At 38.8% G+C, this 23,640-nt stretch overlaps 1 protein-coding gene across 1 annotated transcript in view; it reads left to right on the top strand.

Annotated features, from left to right (window-relative positions):
* LANCL1 (LanC like 1) overlaps positions 1-23,640 on the top strand; it is a 47,993-nt gene that overhangs the window by 12,111 nt on the left and 12,242 nt on the right. The window contains exon 3 of the mRNA XM_037850194.1: positions 8,937-9,144. Coding sequence (XP_037706122.1) covers positions 8,937-9,144 — 208 coding nt within the window. The remainder of the gene's footprint in view (positions 1-8,936; positions 9,145-23,640) is intronic.

Here is a 23,640-nt window from a genome sequence, read left to right as displayed (position 1 = left end):
AATTGAGAAACAGTTAAGAAACAGCGCATTAGAGTACCAAACTGATAAAGAGAGGCAGGTGATCATACTGCCTGGAGTTCATTAGGGAAACTTTGACTTCTTAAAAGTGCTTAACTTTAAATTGTTTCAATGAGGGAGCAGTTTATTTGAAACACCAGCCCTCCTTTAGGGAGCATCTAATCATTCTAAACTATTGAGACCTACTCTTGGACATTAGCTCAGCACCTCCAGCAGTTCCAGCAGTATCTACAATTTGAACGTGATTTTTGTTACCACAGTAAAGATGATCTTTAAAAACTCCTAACCTAGTACAACATCTGCAAGGAAATACCTTGCAAAGCTGAAGTACTATGGCAAAGGTTTTTATATCAGTGTGGACTGGTTGTGAAATAAATGAATAATGTTAAGAAGTAATCTTTGAATGAAGAATTACAGAGACATTTTGAGAGGTTCATATATCCATGGAGATTTTTATCATCTCCATATACATTTGAGATGCAGCAAGGTCTTGATTGGACAAGACGAATAGGACTAATGGTCCCTCAGAAATTGGGAGGCTTAAGTATTAATTGCTTCTCAACAGCTGGCTGTATTTACAGTACTATTGGGGATAAGTAGCTGAGTAAGGAAATTGCAGATTTAGAAGTATCCCTAAACACTTTACTCTCCCTCCCCAAGGTAGTAACTACAGAAGGAAGGAGACTTGAAAAATCTGGTTCAGGGTTTCCATTCTGAAAGCCTGGGACTGATTTCTATTGCAATAGAGTTTTAGTTTTTTCCTCATAATACATTGTTTTTCTTTATAGTAATTTTCAACATTTTAAATAACCAAGAGATTGCTAGGATGAAATGTGAGACACTGCTAGACTTTCTGAACTTCTGATACAGAACTACATCTATCCCTGGTGTTCAGAGCAGTGCTGTCCAAAGAGCCTTCTACAGTGACATCGGTGTTTCTGTGCTGTCCAGGACAGGAGCCACTAGCCACATGTGGCTATTAAACACTTGAATTTTGGCTAGTGTGACTGAGAAACAATTTTAAATTCTGTTTATTTTAATTAATTTAAATTTAAATAAACACATATTGTTAGAGGCTACTGCACTGGACTCGTAGTTCTAGAGCAACCAAACCAGGCTTTCCAGGAGGCATTAAGATCAAAGTAATGTGTGGCTTTTTTTAGATCTCTCAGACCGTAAAGTGGGTAAGGGGTAGGGCTTATTTGTTTTTTGCTTTTTTTTTTTTAATCACAAGCAACTCCCCCTTGCATTGGTTTGATGGGTCTTCTAGTCTAGTTGCTCCTGAAGTGCACTGGAGAATCATTGACAGTTAACACATTCCTCACACATTTGGACGACATTTGGCCAGAACTCTCTTCTCTGAACACCAGACTCATACATCCAACTGCCTCCTTGATATTTCCACTTGGATGTTGTATTAGTAGAAATCTCCAGGAGAACACAACTGACAGGAGAGCTATATATATACATATATACACACAGACATACATATATATACACACACATATATATATACACATACATACGTATATACATGTTTAATGTAAATAAGAGATTTATAGGAATTGGCCCACATGACAGTGACTGTGACTGGAGATGGGCAAGTCCAAATTTTGTAGGACAGGCTGCAAGCTGGGAACTCCAAGGAAGGTTTTTGTGTGTTCATTTGTTTGTTTGTTTTAAACAGTTTTATTCATACACCATACAGTCAATCCTAAGTGTACAATCAGTGACTCTTGGTGTAATCACAAAGTTATGTATTCATCACTACAGTTAATATGAGAACATTCTCATTTCTTCCAAAGAAGAAAATCCCATACCCCTTATACACCCCTATTATTGAAAATTAACTTTGATATAGAGCCATTGTTACAATTAATGAAAGAATATTACAACGTTACTATTAACTATAGACCTTAGTTTACATTAATTGTATTTTTTCCCATATACCACCTTATTATGAACACCTTGTAATGGTGTGTAAATTTGTTCTAGTTTGTGTAAGAACTCATATTTATACAATTCACCACCATCCCGCACTCTGGGTTTTGCTAAGTTATATAGTCCCAGTTTTTATCCTCTAGCTTTCCTTCTGGTGACACATGACTCTAGCCTTCCGCTTTCCACCATGCTCATCCTCCACTTTGTTAGTTACACTTACAGTGTTGTTCTGCCATCACACAGTATTGTGCTATTCATTTCTAAACCTTTACAATGAACATTATTGATCATTCTGTACTCCTTAAGCATCGATTGCCCAATCTCTGCCCACTTTCTACCTCCAGATAACCTATGCTCTCGAATTTAATTCTCTGAGTTTGCTCATTGTGGTTGGTTCATATTAGTGAGACCATACAATATTTGTCCTTTTGTTTCTGGCTTATTTCACTCAACATACTGTCCTCAAGGTTCTTTCACCTCATTATATGCCTCATGACTTCATTCCTTTCTGCAACCTTGGTACAGTATTCCATCATGTGTATACACCACAGTTTGCCCCTCCGCTTATCACCCTTAGGCTGCCTCCATCCATTAGCAATTGTGAATAATGCCGCCATAAACATCAGTGTGCAAATGTCTATTTGGGTCCCTCCTTTCAGTTCTTCTGAGTATATATCTAGTAATGAGATTGGATCATATGGCAGTTCCATACTTAGCTTCCTATGGAACTGCCACACTGCCCTCCAGAGGGGCTACATAATTCTATTTCCCTACCAACAGTGAATAGGTAAACTTTCTCCAGATCTTCACTTATAGTTTTCAGTTTATTTTTTAAATAGTTTTATTCACACACCATACAATCCATCCTAAGCGTACAATCAATATCTCCTGGTATAATTGCATAGTTATACATTCACCACCACAATCTATATGACAACATTTCCATTTCTTCCAAAAAGAAAGATGAAAAAAAAAAAAAATCCCACACCCCTCCCTTATTGACATTTAGCTTTGGTATATTACCTTTGTTACAATTAAATAGAAGAATATTACAGTGTTACTGATAACTGTAGACCTTAGTTTGCATTAATTGTATTTTTTCCATATACCATCCCATTTTAACCTTATAATATTGTCATACTTTTGTTCTCATTCATGTAAAAACTTTCTTATATTTGTACAATTAACCACCATCATTGTTCACTCTAGGTTTTGCTAAGTTATACAGTGCCTGTTTTTATCCTCTGTCTTTCCTTCTGGTGCCAGGCATGCCCCTAGCCTTCCTCTTTCAACCATATTCAAACTCACTTTTGTTCATTATACTTATAATATTGTGCTACCATCACACAGAATTGTGCTATTCATTTCTGAACATTTACAATCAATTTTGTTAAACATTCTGTACTCCTTAAGCATCAAATGCCCAATCTCTACCCTTTCTATCTCCTGATAACCTTTGTTCTCAAGTTTAACTCTCAGAGTTTGCTCATTATAGTTAGTTCATATTAGACCACACAGTATTTGTCCTTTTGTTTCTGGCTTACTTCACTCAACATAATGTCCTCAAGTTTCATCCACATTGTTGCATGCATCATGACTTTATCCAATGAAGGTTTTGATGAATTCCCCAGGGGAAACTGGCTGACTGAAGTAGAAATGGAAATTCTTCCTTCTGACTGCTAAAATCATCAGTTCTCCTTTTAAGGCCTTCAACTGATTGGATAAGACTTCTCTTATTGTTGACTCAGTCTCCTTAATTATGGATGTAATCAGCCATAGATGGAGTCAGCTTACTGATTTAAATCCACAAAATATTCTCACAGTAACAATTAGGCCAGCTCTTGCTTGACCAAACATCTGGACACCATAACCTAGCCAAGTTGATACATGAACTCAACCATCACAGATGTCTAAGGAGAATCTCAAACTTGCCCTGTTCAATGTTTAGCTCATGCTCTCTGCCCCTTCCCTGCAAGGACCCATGTTAGCCCCTCTTGTTTTCTCACCATATCTGATTTCCCTCTCTTGCTGGAATCATGGGAAGATTAGACCTCTCGGCTTCGTTGTAGTTAGATGTGGCCTACCTCCCAGTCCAGATGCTACAAGTGAAAGTGATGTGTGTCACTTGCAGGCCAAAGCATGTAATTGCTGGTATGAAGCCTTCCGGCACTCCTCATGGGTTATGTATCTAGGACTCATTTCCCTTATAAAGTTCTGCATGTTCAGTTCTGTCTTGGACAACCTGGGCTTACTCAAACAGCCAATTTAGCTATGAAAAATGTCTTTTTTGAGTACCACTCTTTCATAATTCTACAGTGAATTAACCATTTGAATCACCACTTTGAGACCAACCTTATTAACCATGTCACCCATAGCCTTCCTGTCCACATGAATTTGCTCAAGTAATTCCACTTGCTGGGAGTACTCTTCACTTACCACCTTCCAGCCTTTCCTCATATTAAGTTCTTTTTCCAGTCCCATATCCCTCATACCTCCTTCTCCCCCTTAACCATGTTTTCCTGGGATGAAAGGGAGACTCTGCCGACAACTGTCCATTCTTTTTCCACCAAGACAGCTTCCAAAGCTGTGAATAGATAAAGAATTAGCACCATTTTTGAAAAGGTTACTGACTTGAATTATTAGATTCTAAAACTCACTTTGGTTGATGGTTTCTGGTGTTACTTATATTTGAATTTGCATATATAATAGAGGTAGTATCTCTGTAACAACTTTTCCTTTATCCTTTGGGAATTGAAGTAAGACCATTCAAAGCAGGGAATAATCACCAGACACTGAAGGAAAGTACTCATTAATTTTCACAATTAGGGTATTATTCCAAATAGTTCATTGATTACCTTTAACGACTTTAGGATTAAGTGAAAATAACAGATAATTAGATTTTCCTTAACTCATGTGTCAGTCTCTCTTCTTTTGGATTGATTTCTTTTAAAATATGTCAATATGTTTAAGTAATATATGAGAAAAGCTAACAAAATTACAAAATTCAGCCCAAAAAAGCTTTAGTTTTCATAGCTTTCTGACAGTAATTTTTATGGAGTACATCAGCTAAGAAATTAGAGTATTTAACTTAAATTTTATATCAATGAAAATGTCAAGAGTTCATCCAGGTTTAAAAAAAGAGTGGTGGGAGGAGACTTTCTTCTAAAAAAAAAAAAAATTTTAAAACTCCAAAACAATTTGGAACAAATATTTACAATTAAATGCAATCAAAATTTAAATTGCATTTAAATATTTCCTGGTCTGGAAGAAAAGATGAAATAGTGGAACAAGGAAGCACATCTTATTATTTTACTTTTTGCTTAGCAAACAGTATACATGGAAATTTTCTGCTATACAAATTTATGCCCAAAAGTATTCTAGACTAAAAAGACTTTGTGTCACATTTTAAAGAATTAGCATATTCTGTGATAAAAAGAAGAAAAAAATAAAAAGATGAAATGCCATGCATCATCCTATGTCGAGCCCCATGATCCCTTTTGGTGGTTGTTATCCAGAGACCAGTAGAAATGTCTTTTTCCTTATGTTAAATGTCCTTTGGAGAATATATGTGTATTTGGGAATGAATTTATAAATGGAAACAATGGTAATCTTCCCTCCCAAACCTGGTCCTCCCCTAGAGGTGTTTGTCATCTCAGTGCCTGGCACTATTGCCCAAGTAACTGTTGAAGCTGGACATCTAGGAGTCATCTTGCATCACCCTCTCAGTGACTCCCCACCGAGTTCTGTGGTTTTACCTTCCAGATCAATCTCACTTCATCTCTACTACAACCAGCTACCCTATCTCTTGCTCATACTTCAGAAGCATCCTCCTGACTGTTCTTCCTGTATCCAATATTCCACACACTCCCTTCCAAACCTTACAAGGCAGTTACAGTGAACTTTTTAAAACAGGGCTCTCATTATGGTTTTCCCATGTTTAAAATGGTGCTTTTCAAATAAAAACCAAAATCCTTAACTGGGTTACAAGACCCCATGTGACCTAACTTCTGCTACCTCTTTAGCTTAGGCAAGAGCTTTGCTCTTTAGGATTAGGTTTATCAGCATAAGGCAATACACCTAAAATAACAGTGGATTTAACATGATAGAAGTTTCTTTCTCATGTAAGTAGGCAATCCAAAGACTGGTATAGCCCTTTCACATGATCTAGGTTTCTTTGATCTTGATGCTTTACCATCCTCATCACAGAATTTCTCACCTCATAGTTTAAGATGACTGTCCCAACTACACCATCACACATACATTCCAACCAAGAGGCAAGAAGAAAGAGAAAGCAGCAGCACGTTCCCCCCTTCAAGAACATTTCCTTGACCCATTGGTCACTCCATCCCATTGTTCAGAACGTAGACATATGGCCATATCCAGCTGCAAATGAGACTATACTGGGCAGCCTTGTGCCCAGCTAAAATTCAGGGGAAATCCAGGAAAAAGGGAGATACATTTGGGGGATCGCTTAGCAGTCTCTGTCACAAGAGCTAAATCCTCACCTTCCAGAGTAGAAAATGAGTCAAAACTGTCTGAAATAAAAACATTTAAAAATAACACATAAGCATATTATATATATGGAGGTAAACATTAGAGGATATAGCTAAAATTGTTGAAAGTAGTTGTCTCTGGGAGACAGGAACAGGGTGAGGCAGGAAACTGGTATTTTATGTATTAAGTCTTGTAATACTATTTGACATTTTCAATGAAGAGCATGTTTTATTTTGATAAATTTTGGAAATGTATTTTAAAGCATTGCCTGAGGCCAGACCTGTGTATACATAAGGACTGGATGAATTTTCCCTGCACAGCCCTCAAGGTTTTCTCTATCCCAGCTTGCGAGCTATCTCTTAAGTTTAAGCTGTTCGTTATTTATGTGAAGGTGATATTATATGCATAATCTTGTCAAAGGTTGGAGGATCATAAGGATCAAGTGCAAGATATTTGGCCACAGTCAGTTCCCCCATTTGTTTCTATTATTAAATTAGGGCTTGGGGTACAAAATATTTCCAAGGCATGAAATATCTTTGACTTAATATATTTTCCTATCCTGGGCTGAGTTATAATAAGTCTGTCCAGGAAAATTTTATTACTTGTTAGCAGCATGCCTCACTTGAAGCCCTTTTCATCCATAGGTGTTTTGTAACAGGGAAGGTATTCACCATAAACTGCAACTGGCAGAAGTTGCTTGTTTAAAACATATATTAACACTAAGGCCCCAGAACAAGAGTGAAGAGAGAAATGGAATGTGAGATTGTGGAATCCCAGAACGGTCCCTTTGGAAGGAAATGAGAAATATAATTCTCTGCTGATCAAAAAGAAAAAACAAATTTTTTTATCCAAATGAAATATTTTGAGACATGAGAAATGATTACCTGTTTTTCATTAGAAATACATCAAACCTTTACTGCAAATCTTAATGGGTTTTGTTTGTTAAATATTTAGGCCAAGAGGAATTGTTGATAATGAGAGACAAAAGGTCTGAAAAGGAAAACAATCATTGGGCTTGTATTTAATCACTTTTTATTTTCTCAGATTTCAGTCATGTCATTATCTGGCTATGGTGCTTACATAACTTAATTAGAGAGTTCAGATAGCAGTGGGAATAGGAGAGCAAAATGAAAGGTTAACAGTTTAAAACAGATTGCCTGTAGATGTGTGATGTGGATGGAGATGAAATCTGTTAAGGAGCTAATTCTAGAATAAGCTCTTGATATTGATCATTTGTGAAAAGGAGTTTTTTTTTTCTTACCCACATACTGCAGCTTTGTACACTTACATCCACAAACCTTAAGCTTTGGTACATCTGATCATCAGCTTGCGGAATTACTAACACCAAGCCACTTTGAAAGACCAGACAAGGTTATTAACTTTGGCAGGAAGTGAAAATTTGGTCTTAATATACATGTGAAATTGAATTGTCTGTAGCACAAAGCTTTGGAGATTACCCATGCAAAATCAGAGAACTCTAAATTTAAAATTTTCCTCAGTACAGTGACAAGTAATTTTGTAGGCTGCATTTTTACTGCATTGAAATCCGTGAAGAGATTGGCTTTATTAATTTAGATTTAAACATAGACTCTGTGTCTTCTAAAAATGGTAAATAAGATGGAAAGTATACTTTAAAGGGAAAAATGAGTTTCTGGAAATGCCGCAGGCAGGCAGACTCCCTATTCCATATCTTTAAGTCTGCCCTGAGACCCGCTGGCTTGAGAGGGAAGGCTGTATCTCCTGTGACAGGCATTTGGAATAAGGATATGCAGACAACACCTCAATTACATACAGCAGGCTTCATGAGTAGGGTAAGATGCCAAGAGAGTAAGACCCAAAGCAAAAGTTGTTAGCAGCTTTTACATTATAGTTCCCAAAGTGGCTGAGTCCTCAATGCAGGAAAAAAAGATATAAGGAGGAGTTTATTGTATTTTCAACTAACTTTCAAACAACTTTAATAGTTTTCTTACAATCCCTGCCTGAAATGATACTAGGGTAGGGGATTTGATTATTCTACCTGCCTTCTCACAAAGGACATTACCTTCTGTATGAAGATAAATTGAATTTTTCATCTCCTGGTCCTTGAATTTCTTTAGCTCCTGAGAACAAAACAAAATTCTTGTTTATTGTTAGATAAATTGTAACCATAGTTTGATGACCTATCATTTATCCATCAAGAGGACTATATTAATACCAATAATCAGTGTGCAATGATTCATAATAAACTTTCTTTATTGGTCTTAGAGTTCTTATTATATAGAGTTGTAATGATGAGGAAACTGATGTCAAGTGATTTGCCTAAGCCTGGTTCTTAAAGCTGCTTAAGAAAAGAGCTGTGTCTAAGAACTAAGGTCACCTGAACTTCCAGATAATTTATGTATTTCCTACAATTTATCAAAAGTCAACACTGCTGAGTAGGCCACACACCATAGCAATATAATCAATTGCTCTTTATTCTTTCTTTGTTTTCCTTTGCTCTTCAGGTATTGCTCTGCTTTACTTACATCTCCATGATGTGTTTGGAGACCCTGCCTACCTGCAAATGGCACACGGCTATGTAAAGCAGAGTTTAAACTGTTTGACCAAGCGTTCCATCACCTTCCTTTGTGGAGATGCAGGCCCTCTAGCAGTGGCTGCTGTGCTGTATCACAAGATGAAGAATGAGAAGCAGGCAGAAGATTGCATCACACGGTAATCATTTTTCTTTTTGAGGATTATCATTAGATATTACTATGCATTAATTCTGCATGTGTTAGCAAAAGAACATTCTAGGGAGTTTACCTTTCTCCTGGCAGATAAATCTTACTTCTGTCATTTGATCAATTCTGATATTATTCCTATGTTGTAGTTAAGGAACAACCATTATAATCCCTGTTTTTTGCAAGATATAATGACAGTGACATGTTCCAGATCAAATATCAGTTCTGTAATAGAAATAAGATCAAAAGCCTAATCACATGATTACTAATCTAAGGTGCTGTTCCAAAATCAGTGATTAAAAAAAAAAAAATGTGGCTTACTTCCTGCTCATGGGCTGAGACCACAGGCTCATTTAAAACTGTCTTTTTTGGAGGCAAATGACATGCAAAACCAGATTTTCATTTTTAATATAAATAAGGGCTGTCCACTAGAAGCTTGTGGTAAATTATGAAGAGTTACTCAACTTTTGTCATAATAAATTACTATTATTGCCTTACTAGAGTTTATTGAACACTCTTTTAGAATTCTACGAAGAAATCTGATTGCCATGCAGCTCTGCTGTTAGGCTCCTACTGGGCATGCTGACAGGAAGTGAGTTAGAATTCCAGCCACTTTTTAATGTCCTGAGTTGACCATGGATTTTGATTCCCACCATTTCTTATAAGTTACTCATAGAATAGCATTATCATCACTGATTTAGCTTATTGAGAATCCCTTAGTTGATCTTACATTTTGTGTTGTTTTATATTTGCATTGACAGGTTTTTGACCTAAAATTCTAATAACTCTACTTTTAAATTTTGATTATATTGTATTTAAAGAAAGAGTCATCCATACTCCTGTTGCAAATTCCCTCTCCATCCCATTTTTTTCCCAGACAGTGGTATTTTATTATTATTATACTTTCTTTTTTCCACTGGGAAGGTGTTCTAGTTTGCTAATGCTGCAGAATGCAAAACACCAGAGATGGATAGGCTTTTATAAAATGGGAGTTTATTTCACTACACAATTACAGTCTTAAGGCCACAAAGCGTCCAAGGTAACACATCAGCAACCGGGCACCTTCACCGGAGGATGGCCAATGGCCTCCGGAAAACCTCTGTTAGCTAGGAAGGCAGCTGGCATCTGCTCCAAAGCTCCGGCCTCAAAACGGCTTTCTCCCAGGACGTTCCTCTCTAGCAAGCTTGCTCCTCTTCAAAACATCACTCCCAGCTGCACTCTCTTCCCTCTCTTTGAGTCAGCTCATTTATATAGCTCCACTGATCAAGGCCCACCCTGAATGGGCGGGGCCACGCCTCCATGAGAACATCTCATCAGAATCATTGCCCACAGCTGGGTGGGGCACATTCCAAGCAAATCTAACCAGCACCAAAAATGTCTGCCCCACACAAGACCACAAAGATAATGGCATTTGGGGGACACAATACATTCAAACTGGCACATTCCACCCCTTGGAACCCAAAATGACATTATCTTTCCAAATACAAAATACATTCATTTCATCACAATACCACAAAAACTTAAATCATTTCAGTAACAAAAGTTAAGTACAAAACCCCATCAAAATCAATTTAGGCTTGGTTAGTCCTAAGGCATAATTCCCCTCTAGCTGTGGATCTGTGAACCTAGAACAAGTTACGTGCTTCCAATATACAAAGGAGAGACATTCATAGGATAAACATTTCCATTGCCATAAGGAGAAAGAGTAAGGAAAACAGGGTTAACAGGACCAAAACAGTTCCTAAAACCCGCAGGACAAACTCCATTAGATTTCAAAGTCTGAGAGTCACTAACAAAACAATGTTGCATCCTTGGGACTTGAGAGAGTGGGAGTCTAACCCTTCCCAAGGGCCTCCTTGGCAGTCCTTTTCTCTCCAAATACTTGGGTGAGTGCTCCAACATTTCCACACACTGGGGAGACCACCTTCTCGGCCCCACCCTCCTCAAACATTGGGGCAGCTCCCAGATTTCCTTCCATCTCCGGGGCACACGCTCAACCCCTTCAGAACAGCGTGGTGGCAGCCAGGCTCTCCCCAATTCCCTGGGAATGTGCTCCACCCTCTTTGGGGCTTGGGGTGGCAGGACATTTCCTGAGCAACGAGGCGGAAGGCCCGCCCTCGACCTCCAGGGCAAACTCACCCTTTCCCTGCGTGTGGGCTGCTTCACTCTCTCAGCCCTAGACCTCCTGACTCCAGACCTCAACCTCCATGGCTCTGTCTTTGAAGAGATTTTTCCTTTAATTTTTTCCTTGTCTGTCTCCTCCAGTCCAGACCGGCAATGGCTCTGTCTATAAAGATCTCGCAAAAATTCTGTTGGCTTTGCATGAAGCACGCAGGGGTCAAAGCCATCAGACAATAGGATTTTCCACAAATCCTTTCTGCTTAACTCCTTTTCCAATCTTGGCTTGTACTGAAATGGCGGCTGGGTTCCATGTTTGGTTACATCCTCACGTTGGGCTGTAGCTTCTGGGATTCCACCCCCTGGAAGCTCGCAATTTTCCAAGCGATCAGCTTCTGGTCTCTTTGAACCCAAGAGTTCAGTTCTAAGTTTATCTCTCTCTGCTCGCATTTTACTATAAGCTGCAAGGAGAAGCCAGGATGAGTCCTCCACACATAGTCTGGAGATCTCCTCAGCTAAGTATTCCAGGTTGTTGCTTCCAGATTCTTCCTTCCATCTGACACCAGGACTCAATTTTGCCAAATTTTGTGCCACTTTAAAACAAGGATCACCTTTCTTCCAGTTTGCAACAACACATTGATCATTTCTGCTCAAGTCCTCATCAGAAGTATCTTTAGAGTCCATATTTCCACAAACAGTCTCTTTAAAGCAGTTTTGGCCTTTTCTATCAAGCTCCTCACAACTCTTCCAGAATCTTCCCCTTATCCACTTAAAAAGCCGTTCCAACATGTTTGGTATTTACAGACTCAGCAGCAAAAGCACCCCACTTCTCTGGTACCAAAATCTGTCCTAGTTTGCTAATGCTGCAGAATGCAAAACACCAGAGATGGATAGGCTTTTATAAAATGGGGGTTTATTTCACTACACAATTACAGTCTTAAGGCCACAAAGCATCCAAGGCAACACGTCAGCAACCGGGCACCTTCACCGGAGGATGGCCAATGGCCTCCGGAAAACTTCTGTTAGCTAGGAAGGCAGCTGGCATCTGCTCCAAAGCTCCGGCCTCAAAACGGCTTTCTCCCAGGACGTTCCTCTCTAGCAAGCTTGCTCCTCTTCAAAACATCACTCCCAGCTGCACTCTCTTCCCTCTCTTTGAGTCAGCTCATTTATATAGCTCCACCGATCAAGGCCCACCCTGAATGGGCGGGGCCACGCCTCCATGAGAACATATCAGAATCATTGCCCACAGCTGGGTGGGGCACATTCCAAGCAAATCTAACCAGCACCAAAAATGTCTGCCCCACACAAGACCACAAAGATAATGGCATTTGGGGGACACAATACATTCAAACTGGCACAGAAGGGTAACCAGAGGAGGGGTTAGGTAGTTGGAACAGGGAGTATTTTGTTCTACCTATAATGATCTGTGAATTATATTAGATCATATATAATCCCTTCCTTCCTTGAATTGTAAGAATGCCTTTTTTAATACATGCTTATACTATAACTATCATTTAAAAAACTTTTTGTGTGTAGTTACCAAAAAAAAAGTGCTACTTAGCATATCTGGAGGAAAAAACTGTGAGAGCATTCCACTCCAGGGCTGGGAAGCATTTAATATAAAATCTGTCGCTAAGTTTGACCAAAATGGCAGATGAAATGAAACCGTAATTTCCCTGTAAGCTTAATTAATGTCAGTTCCTTCCATGGTAGTTGCCTTGCATAAGACCAGCCAGTACAAAAAGAAAGACTGTTCCATATCCATCTAAACTTGAAACCCAGAGACTACCTATTTTATTTTTGCTTAGCTACACATCTGTTTCAGAGATCCACAACAAAGTCACATTCAGTGAATCAGTCTTAAGTATCATAAAAATAAACTGTAATGCTACCAGTATTTTCTGTATAATGCCAACCTTTTCCCAAAGCTTGTGCCACCAAAGAGTAATAGTTTTCTTTGTGAAGAATGTTAATAGGTATTAAAAGAAAAGGCAAGGTTTGTGTATTCAAACAAATTGGGGAAACACTAATTAAAGAAAGTTCAATGTATGTCTTCACCACAGGGCTACTCAGAGTCTTTTGTAGCCTAAATACAGTGGAGGAAACAAGGGAGACTCCAGGGAACAGCCTGTTGTTCTAAGAAACATTCTTTGGGAAATGCTGCCATATGTGAAATGGGTTTATTAACATTAAAATACTCATAAGGGTAAGCTAGAATTCCCCCTCTTTTTTTTTTTTTTTTTTTTAATACCTTGATCCTAAAGGTGTTTTTGCTATTTGTATCTTTTTTTAATTAAATTCAGTTTTATTGAGATATATTCACATACCATACAGTCATCCATGGTGTACACTCAACTGTTCATATTATCATCATATAGTTATGCATTCATCACCCCAATCTATTTTTAAACATTTTCCTTAAACCAGAAAGAGTAAAAGACTAAGACTAGGAAATAAAAGTAAAAAAGGACACCCAAATCATCCCCCCATCCCACCCTATTTTTCATTAAGTTTTTGTCCCCATTTCTCTACTCATCCATCCATATACTGGATAAAGGGAGTGCTGTCCACAGGGTTTTCACAATCATACTGTCTCCCCTTGTAAGCTACATTGTTATACAATCGTCTTCAAGAGTCAAGGCTACTGGGTTGGGGTTTGATAGTTTCAGGTATTTACTTCTAGCTATTCCAATACCTTAAAACTTGAAAAGGGTTAACTATATAACACGTAAGAATGTCCACCAGAGTGACCTCTCGACCCCATTTGGAATCTCTCAGCCACTGAAACTTTATTTCATTTAATTTCGCATCCCTCTTTTGGTCCAGAAGGTGTTCTCAATCCCATCATGCCAGGTCCAGATTCATCCCCGGGAGTCATATCCTGCATTGCCAGGGAGAGTTAACCCCTGGGAGTCAGGTCCCATGTAGGGGGGAGGGCGGTGAGTTCACCTGCCGAGTTGGCTTAGCTAGAGAGAGAGGGCCACATCTAAGCAACAAAGAGGTACTCAGGGGGAGACTTTTAGGCACGATTATAAGCAGGTTTAGTCTCTCCTTTGCAGTAATGAGCTTCATAAGTGCAAACCCCAGGATAGAGGGCTCAGCATACCAAACATTCAGTCCTCAATGTTTGTGAGACCATCAGCAACAATCCAGGTGAGGAAGTCCAACACTTCACATTTTCCCCCGGCTCCTCATATATATTTTTATTCTCTGCCCAAATTACTTTGGGATGTCTCACTATTACATTCTAACCTATACAAACCTACCATATCTCACTTCCTATTCAAAGTTCCATATAATTATGGTGTGTGAACAAACTGACTTTAGAATTTGTATTGTTTAGAAAATATAGATCCTGCACCAGATAAACATCTCTTCCCTTGGTCTCAAGGGAAGAGTTGAAATTTTAAAACACAGTCAATTTCAACCTTTACACTTTGGCCCAATTTGCCCTAGTCTTAACCAGATCTGCTTCATTCATATCTCTAATTGAAGTCTGGGCTCTTTTCCACTTTTTTTTTTTTTATTTTTTTTTTTTTTTGGTGACAGTTGCTGTATGCACTAATACTGAGATTCATTGACATTCATATCTGCTGAGCTCTAGCTCTGAGTTTCAGGTGGCACACAGATACCCAATGTTCCATATTATACACAAAGGGATCAGCATGTCAGACTTTGGAGATAGCCGTTACAATTCAGGAATAGATTTGACTGCTGTAAGAGCTTACAATCTAGAGACCATTACAGTAATCATTCTCCTGATAGGCTGTGAGCTAAGATTCAATTCTGAGTTTACACATTGTAGTTGGTCCATATTGGTGAGGCATTATAGTGTTTACCTTTGTTTCTAGCATATTTCACTCAAAATGCTGTCTACGGGATCCATTCACCTTGTTGCATGTCTCACAGCTTCACTCCTCCTCGTGGTTGCTCAATATTCCATTGTATGCCTACACCACAGTTCACCATTCTGTTCCTCAGTTGATGTACCCTTAGGCCACCTCCACCCATTGCAGATCGTGAATTCTGCCTCCATAGACACCAGTGTGCATATTTCCATTCATGTCTCTGCTCTCAGATCTTCCAAGTACATACCACATAATAAGGTTGCAGAACCTAATAGCTCCCACATAGATAGCTTCTTGTGGAACCACCACACTGTCCTCCAGAAACGCTACACTGTTCTGCCTCCTTATAAACAGCAAATAGGTACATTCTTCTCTCCATGTTTGCTCCAGCACTTTTATTCCTATTTATATTTTCTCCTACAATTTTATAGAGTTATATTCACATTCCATACAGTTATCCACAGTGTACAATCAGTTGTTCATGGTATCATCATATAGTTGTAGATTTATCACCACAGTCAGCACTTGAACATATTGATTACTAAGAAAAAAATTTGATTTTTTTAATGACTAATAAAATAGATAATAAAAAGAAAACTAAAATGTCATACAATACAATAGTAAGGACAGACAACAGCACCATACCAAAAATCCCATATCCCTCCCTTATATCCCCTTCTCATACACATTTAGCTTTGGTATATTGCCTTTGTTACATTTAATGGAAGCATATTACAATGTCACTGTTGACCATAGGCTCCAATTTGCTTTGATTATGTTTTTTACCCAATACCTTCCTTTTTCAACATTCAGCATGGTTGACATGCATTTGTTCTCCCACATGTAAAAACATTTTTATATTTGTACAATTAGTAACAGCCATTGGTCACTCCAGTTTTTGCTAAGTTACATAGTCCCAGTCTTTATCATCTGTCTTTACCTGTGGTGTCGTACATTCCCCTATCCCACCTCTTTCATCTTTATTCATAGACATCTTTGTTCAGTGTACTTACGATATTGTGCTACCATCACACAGTATTCTCTCTATTTCTGGATCTATACAGTCAATCCTGCTGAACATTCTGTAGTCCTTCAGCATCAAATGTGCAATCTCTACCCTCTTTCTATCTCCTGATAGCCTGTGTTATCCACTTTTAACTCTCAAAGTTTGCTCATTAATGTTAGCTCATATTAGTGAGACCTTAACAGTTTTTGTCCTTTTGTTTCTGGCTAAGTTCACTCAACATAATGTCCTCAAGGTTGATCCACATTTATTATATGTTCCATGTCTTTGTTCTGTCTTAACAGCTGCTACCATTTTGTCTTTTGAATTTTATATGTCGTATCTTATATTTTCCTCTCTCTTCTTTTACCTTTCCTGATAATCTTCATTTCTACATTCTTCTCCAGACCTCTCTCTCCTGTCTTTTCCTTTCAGCCTTTGGTATTTCTTGTAGTGCCGGTCTCTTATTCACAAACTTTCTTCATGTCTGTTTGTCTGAAAATATTTTAATCTGTCCTTCATTTTTGAAGGACAGTTTTGCCAGATATAGAATTCTTGGTTGGCAGTTTTTCTCTTTCAGTATATCATACCACTGTCTTCTCACCTCCATGGTTTCTGCAGAGAAATCTGTATATAGTCTTATCAAGCTTCCCTTGCATGTGATGGATTGCTTTTCTCTTGCAGCTTTCAGAATTCTCTCTTTTGTCTTTGACATTGGACAATCCGATCAGTAAGAGTCTTGGAGTAGCTCTGTTGGGATCTGTTCTGTTTGGGTTATGCTGTATTTCATGAATCTGTAATTATCTGTTTTTCATAAGAGTTGGGAAATTTTCAGTGAATATTTCTTCTGTTATTCTTTCTGCCTCCTTTCCCCTCTCTTCTCCTTCTGGGATACCCATAACATGTATATTTGTGTACTTCATGTTGTCACTCAGCTCCTTAAGACCCTGCTTGTATTTTTCCATTCTTTTCACCGTCTGTTCTTTTGTGTGTATGAATTCAAATATCTTGTCTTCCAGTTCAATAATCCTTTCTTTCTGCCTGTTCATATCTGCTGTTGTATCCCTCCATTGTGTTTTTCATCTCCTGCATTGTGCCCTTCATTCCCATAAGTTCTGCCATTTGTTTTTTCAAGTTTATGAATTCTTCTTTATGGTCATCCATTTTCTTCTTTATATCCTTCATCTCTTTTGCCATATCTTCCCTCAGCTCATTGAATTGATTCAGGAGATTTGTTTGAACATCTTTAATTAGTTCTTTCCTCAATTCATTGAATTGATTTAGCATTAGTTGCCTCAACTCCTGTATCTCGGTTGAACTATTAATTTGTTCCTTTAGCTGCTCCATATTTTCATGTTTCCTTAAATGGCTCATTATCTTAAGTTGTCTAGACATCTGATTTTATTGATCAGTTTATTCTGGAGCTCATTTTCACTCTTTTACCTAGGGTTTTCTTGTTGTTTGGCTTTGTTCTCTAATCTTTGGTGTTCAGTTCAATTTATTCTATTTAGTTGATAAGAATTTTTCACCCCTTGTTTTTCTGCTTCTTGCCCTGCCTCTCTATAGCCTTCTTGTGAGAGGGTCTCCTCAGATATGGTTGACCCCAGTCAGGTTTTCCCAGTCTGGAGAGGCCCAGGTCTCAGGAGGAGGATATGGAGTTTCTCTGAAAATGAGACCCTCCTGTGAGGCCTCTAGACTCAGTGCTTTTCCGATCCTGTCCAGCAGGTGGCGCTTGCCAGCCCACAGTTCCCCCACCAGTGTAAGAAATGTGGAGCCTTTAGTTCTCCTTGTGACTCTGATCCTGTCGGGGGTGTGGCCGACTGAAGCTGATTTCTGAATTCCAGCCCCTGGGGTCTGAGTTCCCAGAAGGAGGGCAGCCAGTTGAGCTGGACCTCCCTCCGCTCTCCCAATCCTAGGAACTCCCGCTGTTTCCCAGGAGTACTATTCTGTTCTCCCCTCTCCTCTTGGGGCAACTTCAGCTTAATTCCTTGATCAGCCTGAGTGGCCAATTAAAGGCTGGTGTGGAGACGTTCTTCAAAAGTGAATCTAAAGGAGCTAAGATAGCAGCATAGAGAGGAGTAGAAGCTAGTTAGTCCCCCTGGAACAATTAATCAATAACAGGGACAACAAGTAAATAACCTGGAATAACTGCAGGGAGACAAATGTGACTGTCCACTCATCATACACCAACCTGAATTGGGAGGAATGCCCAAGATCGCAGCATAAAATCTGTAAGTAAAAACTGTGGACCTGAGCCGAGAGCTGAGAGCACCTCCCTCATGGAAGCCTGGTGGTACTAGAGAGCAGCACTCTCTAAACTGCCCAGCTCCAACTGGGGTTTTAATGTTAACAGCTCAGTACATACTGTGAATCCCCAGTAGGCAGACAGAGACTTTTGGAGACAGCTGACCTTGAAGAGTTGGGATGTATCTGTCTCGGGACAGGGAACCCAAAGGATCAGGTGCTGTCTCTGGCCGACAGGTGAATCTGGGCACTGAAGATTGACCCTGAAAAGGGGCTTTCTTTCCTTTCTCTTTTTGTCAACCTGGGCAGCTCAGTGGAGAAAGCCTCAACCGTTTTCAGCTCATAGTGCTCTGCATTAGAGAAAGCCTCAGCTATTTTAAACTCGCAGCACTCTGACCCAGACAAGGTTGGAGATAGCAGAGTCAGAGAAACAAAGAATTTATTTATATTCAAATCACCTCTCTCTAGGGGGCATAGCTTCCCAAGAGAAAAGAGGCGGGGCCCAGCTCTACTACCCACCTTCCGTTCAGAGCCAGACCCCAGAGCCTGGGGGAGGAGAGCTGCAGGCCACACCTCCTTACACCAGTCTGGAGTGACAGGCTGACAGGCGCCACCTGCTGGGCAGAAAAGCACAGGGTGTGTCAATCCTCTAAGACACACCATCAGGGAAACCCAATACTGAATATTTCCTCCTTCTGAGACCTGAGCCTGCTCTCCTCTGGGAAAACCTGATTGGGGTGGCCAAGGAGGCCAGATGCCTAAACAGCAGAAAACTACAATCTACACTAAGAAAAAGGAAGTTATGGCCCAGTCAAAGGAACAAACTTATACTTCAACTGAGATACAGGAATTTAAACAACTAATGCTAAATCAATTCAGGTTTTAGGGAAGATATGGCAAAAGAGATGATGCATATAATGAAAACACTGGGTATACATAAGGCAAAAATTGAAAGTTCGAAAAACCAACTGGCAGAATCTATGGAATTGAAAGGCACAACATGAGATGAAAGACACAGTGGAAACATACATCAGCAGATCTCAAGAGGCAGAAAAAAGCACTCAGGAACTGGAGAACAAGGCACCTGAAAGCCTACACACAAAAGAACAGATAGAGAAAAGAATGGGAAAGTATGAGCAACATCTCTGGGAACTTAAGGACAAAACGAAATACAAGAAGGTACTTGTCATTGGTGTCCCAGAAGGAGAAGAGAAGGGAAAGGGGCAGAAGCAATAATAGAGGAAATAATCAAGAAAATTTCCCATCTCTTATGACAGACATAAAATTACAGATCCAAGAAGCGCAGCGAACCCCAAACAGAATAGATCTGAATAGGCCTATGCCAAAACAATAATCAGATTATCAAACATCAAAGACAAAGAGATAATCCTGAAAGTAGCAAGAGAAAAGCAATCCATCACATACAAGGGAAGCTTAAAAAGACTATGTGTGGATTTCTCAATAGAAACTGTGGAGGCAAGAAGGAATTGGTGTGATATATTTAAGATACTGAAAGAGAAAATCCACCAACCAAGAATCCAATATCCGGCAAAACTGTCCTTCAGATGTGAGGGAGATTTCAAAATATTCTCTGACAGACAATGAGAGTTTGTGAACAAGACACCTGCCCTACAGGAAATAGATAGAAAAAGACAGGAGTGAGAGGTTTGGAACACAGTTTTGGGTGGTGGTAGCACAGCAATATAAGTACACAGAACAAAGATAACAATGAATATGATTGAAAGAGGAAGGTAAAGAGCATGTGGGACACCAGAAGAAAAGAGGAAAGATTAAAGACTGGAACTGTATAATTCAGTGAAACCTATAGTGTTCAACAATTGTGATAAGATGTACAAATATGTTTTTCATGAGGGAGAACAAACGAGTGTCAGCCTTGCAAGGTTTTAAAAATAGGGATGTATTGGGGGGAAAATACAATCAATGTAAACTAGGGATTATAATTAACAGAATCATTGTATTATGCTTCCTTTAATGTAACAAAGGCTATATACCAAGGTAAATGCAGATAAGAGGGGGGCATAGTGGAGGGGTATGAGACTCTTGCCATTGGTGTGTTTTCTGACTCTTTATTCTACTTTGATCTAAGGTTATCTTTCCTTTTGCTGCTTCCTAGCTATCATGTTTTTTGTTTGTTGTTTGTTTCTCTCTTCCTTTTTTCTTTTTCTTTTGCCTCTCTATGTTCTTTGACTCTTCCTCCTGCTTTGTGGAGGAAAAGTAGATTCCCTTATATAGACAGTGGTGAGGGTGGTGAACACATAAATATGTGATTATACAGGGAACCATTGATTATTTACTTAGGATGGAATGTATGGCGTGTGAACAAAATCGTCTTAAAAAAAATGGGTTATGATGAAACCTTGAGGGCAATATTCTGAGTGAAATAAGCCAGACACACAATATTTGCAGGGTCTCACTGATAGGAACTAATAATATGTAAACTCATAGACATGAAATACAAGTTACCAAGATACAGAACGAGACTAAGGAATGGGGAGCAGTTGCTTAGTATGAGCAGAATGTTCAACTAGGATGAACTTAAATATTTGGAAATGAACAGATGTGACGGTAGCACACTTGTGAGAATAACAGTGCTGAATGGTGCATGAATGTGGTGGAAAGGGGAAGCTCAGAGTCATTTTTGTCACCAGAAAGATAGTTGGAGTTGAAAGATGAGAATGTATAAAACAGTAAACCTTGTGGTGGGCAATGTCTGAGATTAACTTTACAAATACTAGAAATCTCTTTCATGAACCAGAACAAAGGTATGAAACTACAACTAGAAGTTATTAATAAAGGGGTATATAGGAAAAAAATACATACCTATTGCAAACTATATACTACAGTTAGTAGTTTTTCAGTGTTCTTTCATAAACAGTAACAAATGTACTACACCAATACTACGAGTCAACAATGGAGGGGGTTTGGTTAGGGATATGGGAAGATGTGAGTTTCCTTTTCTTTCTCTTTATTTCTTTTCTGGAGTAATGAAAATGTTCTAAAAATTGAACAAAAATTAATTGTGGTGATGGATGCACAGCTGTATGATGGTACTGGGGGCAATTGATTGTAGACTTAGGATCTTTGGATAATTGTATGGTATATGAATAATCACAATTAAAAAAAAGGGGGTGGGGTGCTGGGGCTGGAGGCCAGGCTTCTGCACTCGAGGTCCAGTGCTGTCCCCACTGCCCTGGCACACCTGAAAAAAAAAAAAAAAAAAAAAAAGTGAATCTAAGAGTCAGGCCAAAAGGAAATGGTCTAGGTAGGGTATGAGATGTGAAAACTTATTTACTTTTTTCACCTAACAGTCACAATTTTTTCTCCTATTGATTGGAAAAAATAATCAACACTTGACTGATTCTTATTTTTAAAATAGTTAGAAAAAAATTATACATGATATTCATTCCATAAATCCTGAGTAACTATTGAATAAAATACTGGTAACTTAAAAAAAAAAAGTGATTCTGGAATTCAGAGAAGTTCTGGGTACTCCATCTCCTTCCAAGACTAGCCTAGACGTGTCTGATAGAAAATAATCATGTGTTACTTTAAATTTTCAAGCCACAAATGTTACTTTTAAATAAAAACAAAGAAAAGAAAAAAGTCCTTTTTAAAGCCTTTCCCCAGCCTGGAAGTTTTGTCAGTGTCAGGATACAGTATTTAAAAATGTGCTTTGGGCTATTATCTTGATAGTTGCTCTCCAGCAGCTCTAATTCCGCCTTCCCAGGGCAAATTCCACTGTGATCTCAGCTTTTCCACCAGTTCCAAACTTGTGTACAGTGTGCCTGGTCACTGGAGACCCCAAAAACCCTTTTTGTACAGTTCCTGGGTAATTACCAGCTGCCCTAGAGGAAAGACTGAAATCCACACCTCACCATTCCGCCATCTTGCCTTGCTTTTCCTGTATCTTCTTTAATTGTATGGCATTTCAACCTTATTTTATTTGTACTTGATAGGTTTATTGAAGTTAAAAATTCAGAATGTGGATATGTGATAGGAAAAAAAACTGTGGCCACAGCTTTCATTTTTCAGATTTCTGGAGTTCCTGGAAGAACAAAAAGACAAAAAGAGATTTTTTAATTACAGAGCTCGCTTCATTTTTTATAACACCTCTCTTTTAAGGGAAAGCACTAAATCTTTCCAGTTCAGGTCTAGGAAATTAAAAATTATTTCATGTCATCAGTTATTTAATAAACCTCCTTTTTCAATAATGTTTGCTTTACTTTTTACCAAATCTTTCTTACGTCACAGCTCTTGCAGATATCATAGACATTCAAATTCTCTGTGGTGTCTGGAACTGTGCTCCACTGCCAACATCATATTGCATCTTACCTTTCCTACACTGTCTTATTGTTGTGGTCTTTCAGAATCATAATTTTGAGTTTTGGAGACCAAAAGGCCCTTAAACATCAGCAAAAGAGTCTAATCCTTCCATTACATAGACAAACTGAAATCCAAATAAATCAATGTTTCCCTTGGGCCCCAAGAATCTTAGGGCTTCTGGAGGTATTTAAAATCCTCAAATTGTATTCAGCTTGAAGAGAGAACTAACACTTTTCTCAAAGGGATCTGTGATCTCCCCAAAAGGTAAGAATCCCTGATCCAAGGTTACATAGCCCTAAAAAAGAAGGGTTACTCCTGGGAAGTATTCGTGTGTGTGTGTGTGTGTGTGTGTGTGTGTGTGTGTATGTATGAGTATAAAGACATTTATTATAAGGAATTGATGTATGGAATTATGGATGATAGCAAATCCAAATTCTGTAGGCCAGAGGTTGGAAATTCTGTTAATGGTGATATTGAAATCTTGAGTCCGAATTTCTTAGGCTAGAAACTCAGGAAGGAGTGGAAGGTGTTATCTAGGGGCAGAATTCCTTCTGATCTCTGGAATCCTCAGTTCTTGCTCGTAAAACCTCCAACAGATTAGATGAGGCCCACCCTCAACTGGGCCCACCCTCAACTGGGTGGGCCTCATCTAATCAGTTAAGGGTAATTAGTTTTAATCAGTTCAGGGTAATCTCAACTGATTAAAGTCAACTGATTGTAGATGCTAATCTCATCTACACAATACCTCCACTTGACAGGCCAATGTTTGACCAAACAACTGAACACCACAACCTATCCAAGTCAGCACATAAAATTAACCATCACAGTCTACTGTTTGTCAGCCTCACACCCATACATATCTCCTTAAACCGTACTTAATCTCCAAATAAAGACTTTACAAAGTCATCCTCTGCCAAACATCATACAGTGT

This window comes from Choloepus didactylus, chromosome 9 (assembly GCF_015220235.1).
Source record: "Choloepus didactylus isolate mChoDid1 chromosome 9, mChoDid1.pri, whole genome shotgun sequence".
NCBI classification, from domain to species: Eukaryota; Metazoa; Chordata; class Mammalia; order Pilosa; family Megalonychidae; genus Choloepus; species Choloepus didactylus.
This window is presented reverse-complemented; position numbering and strand designations above follow the sequence as displayed.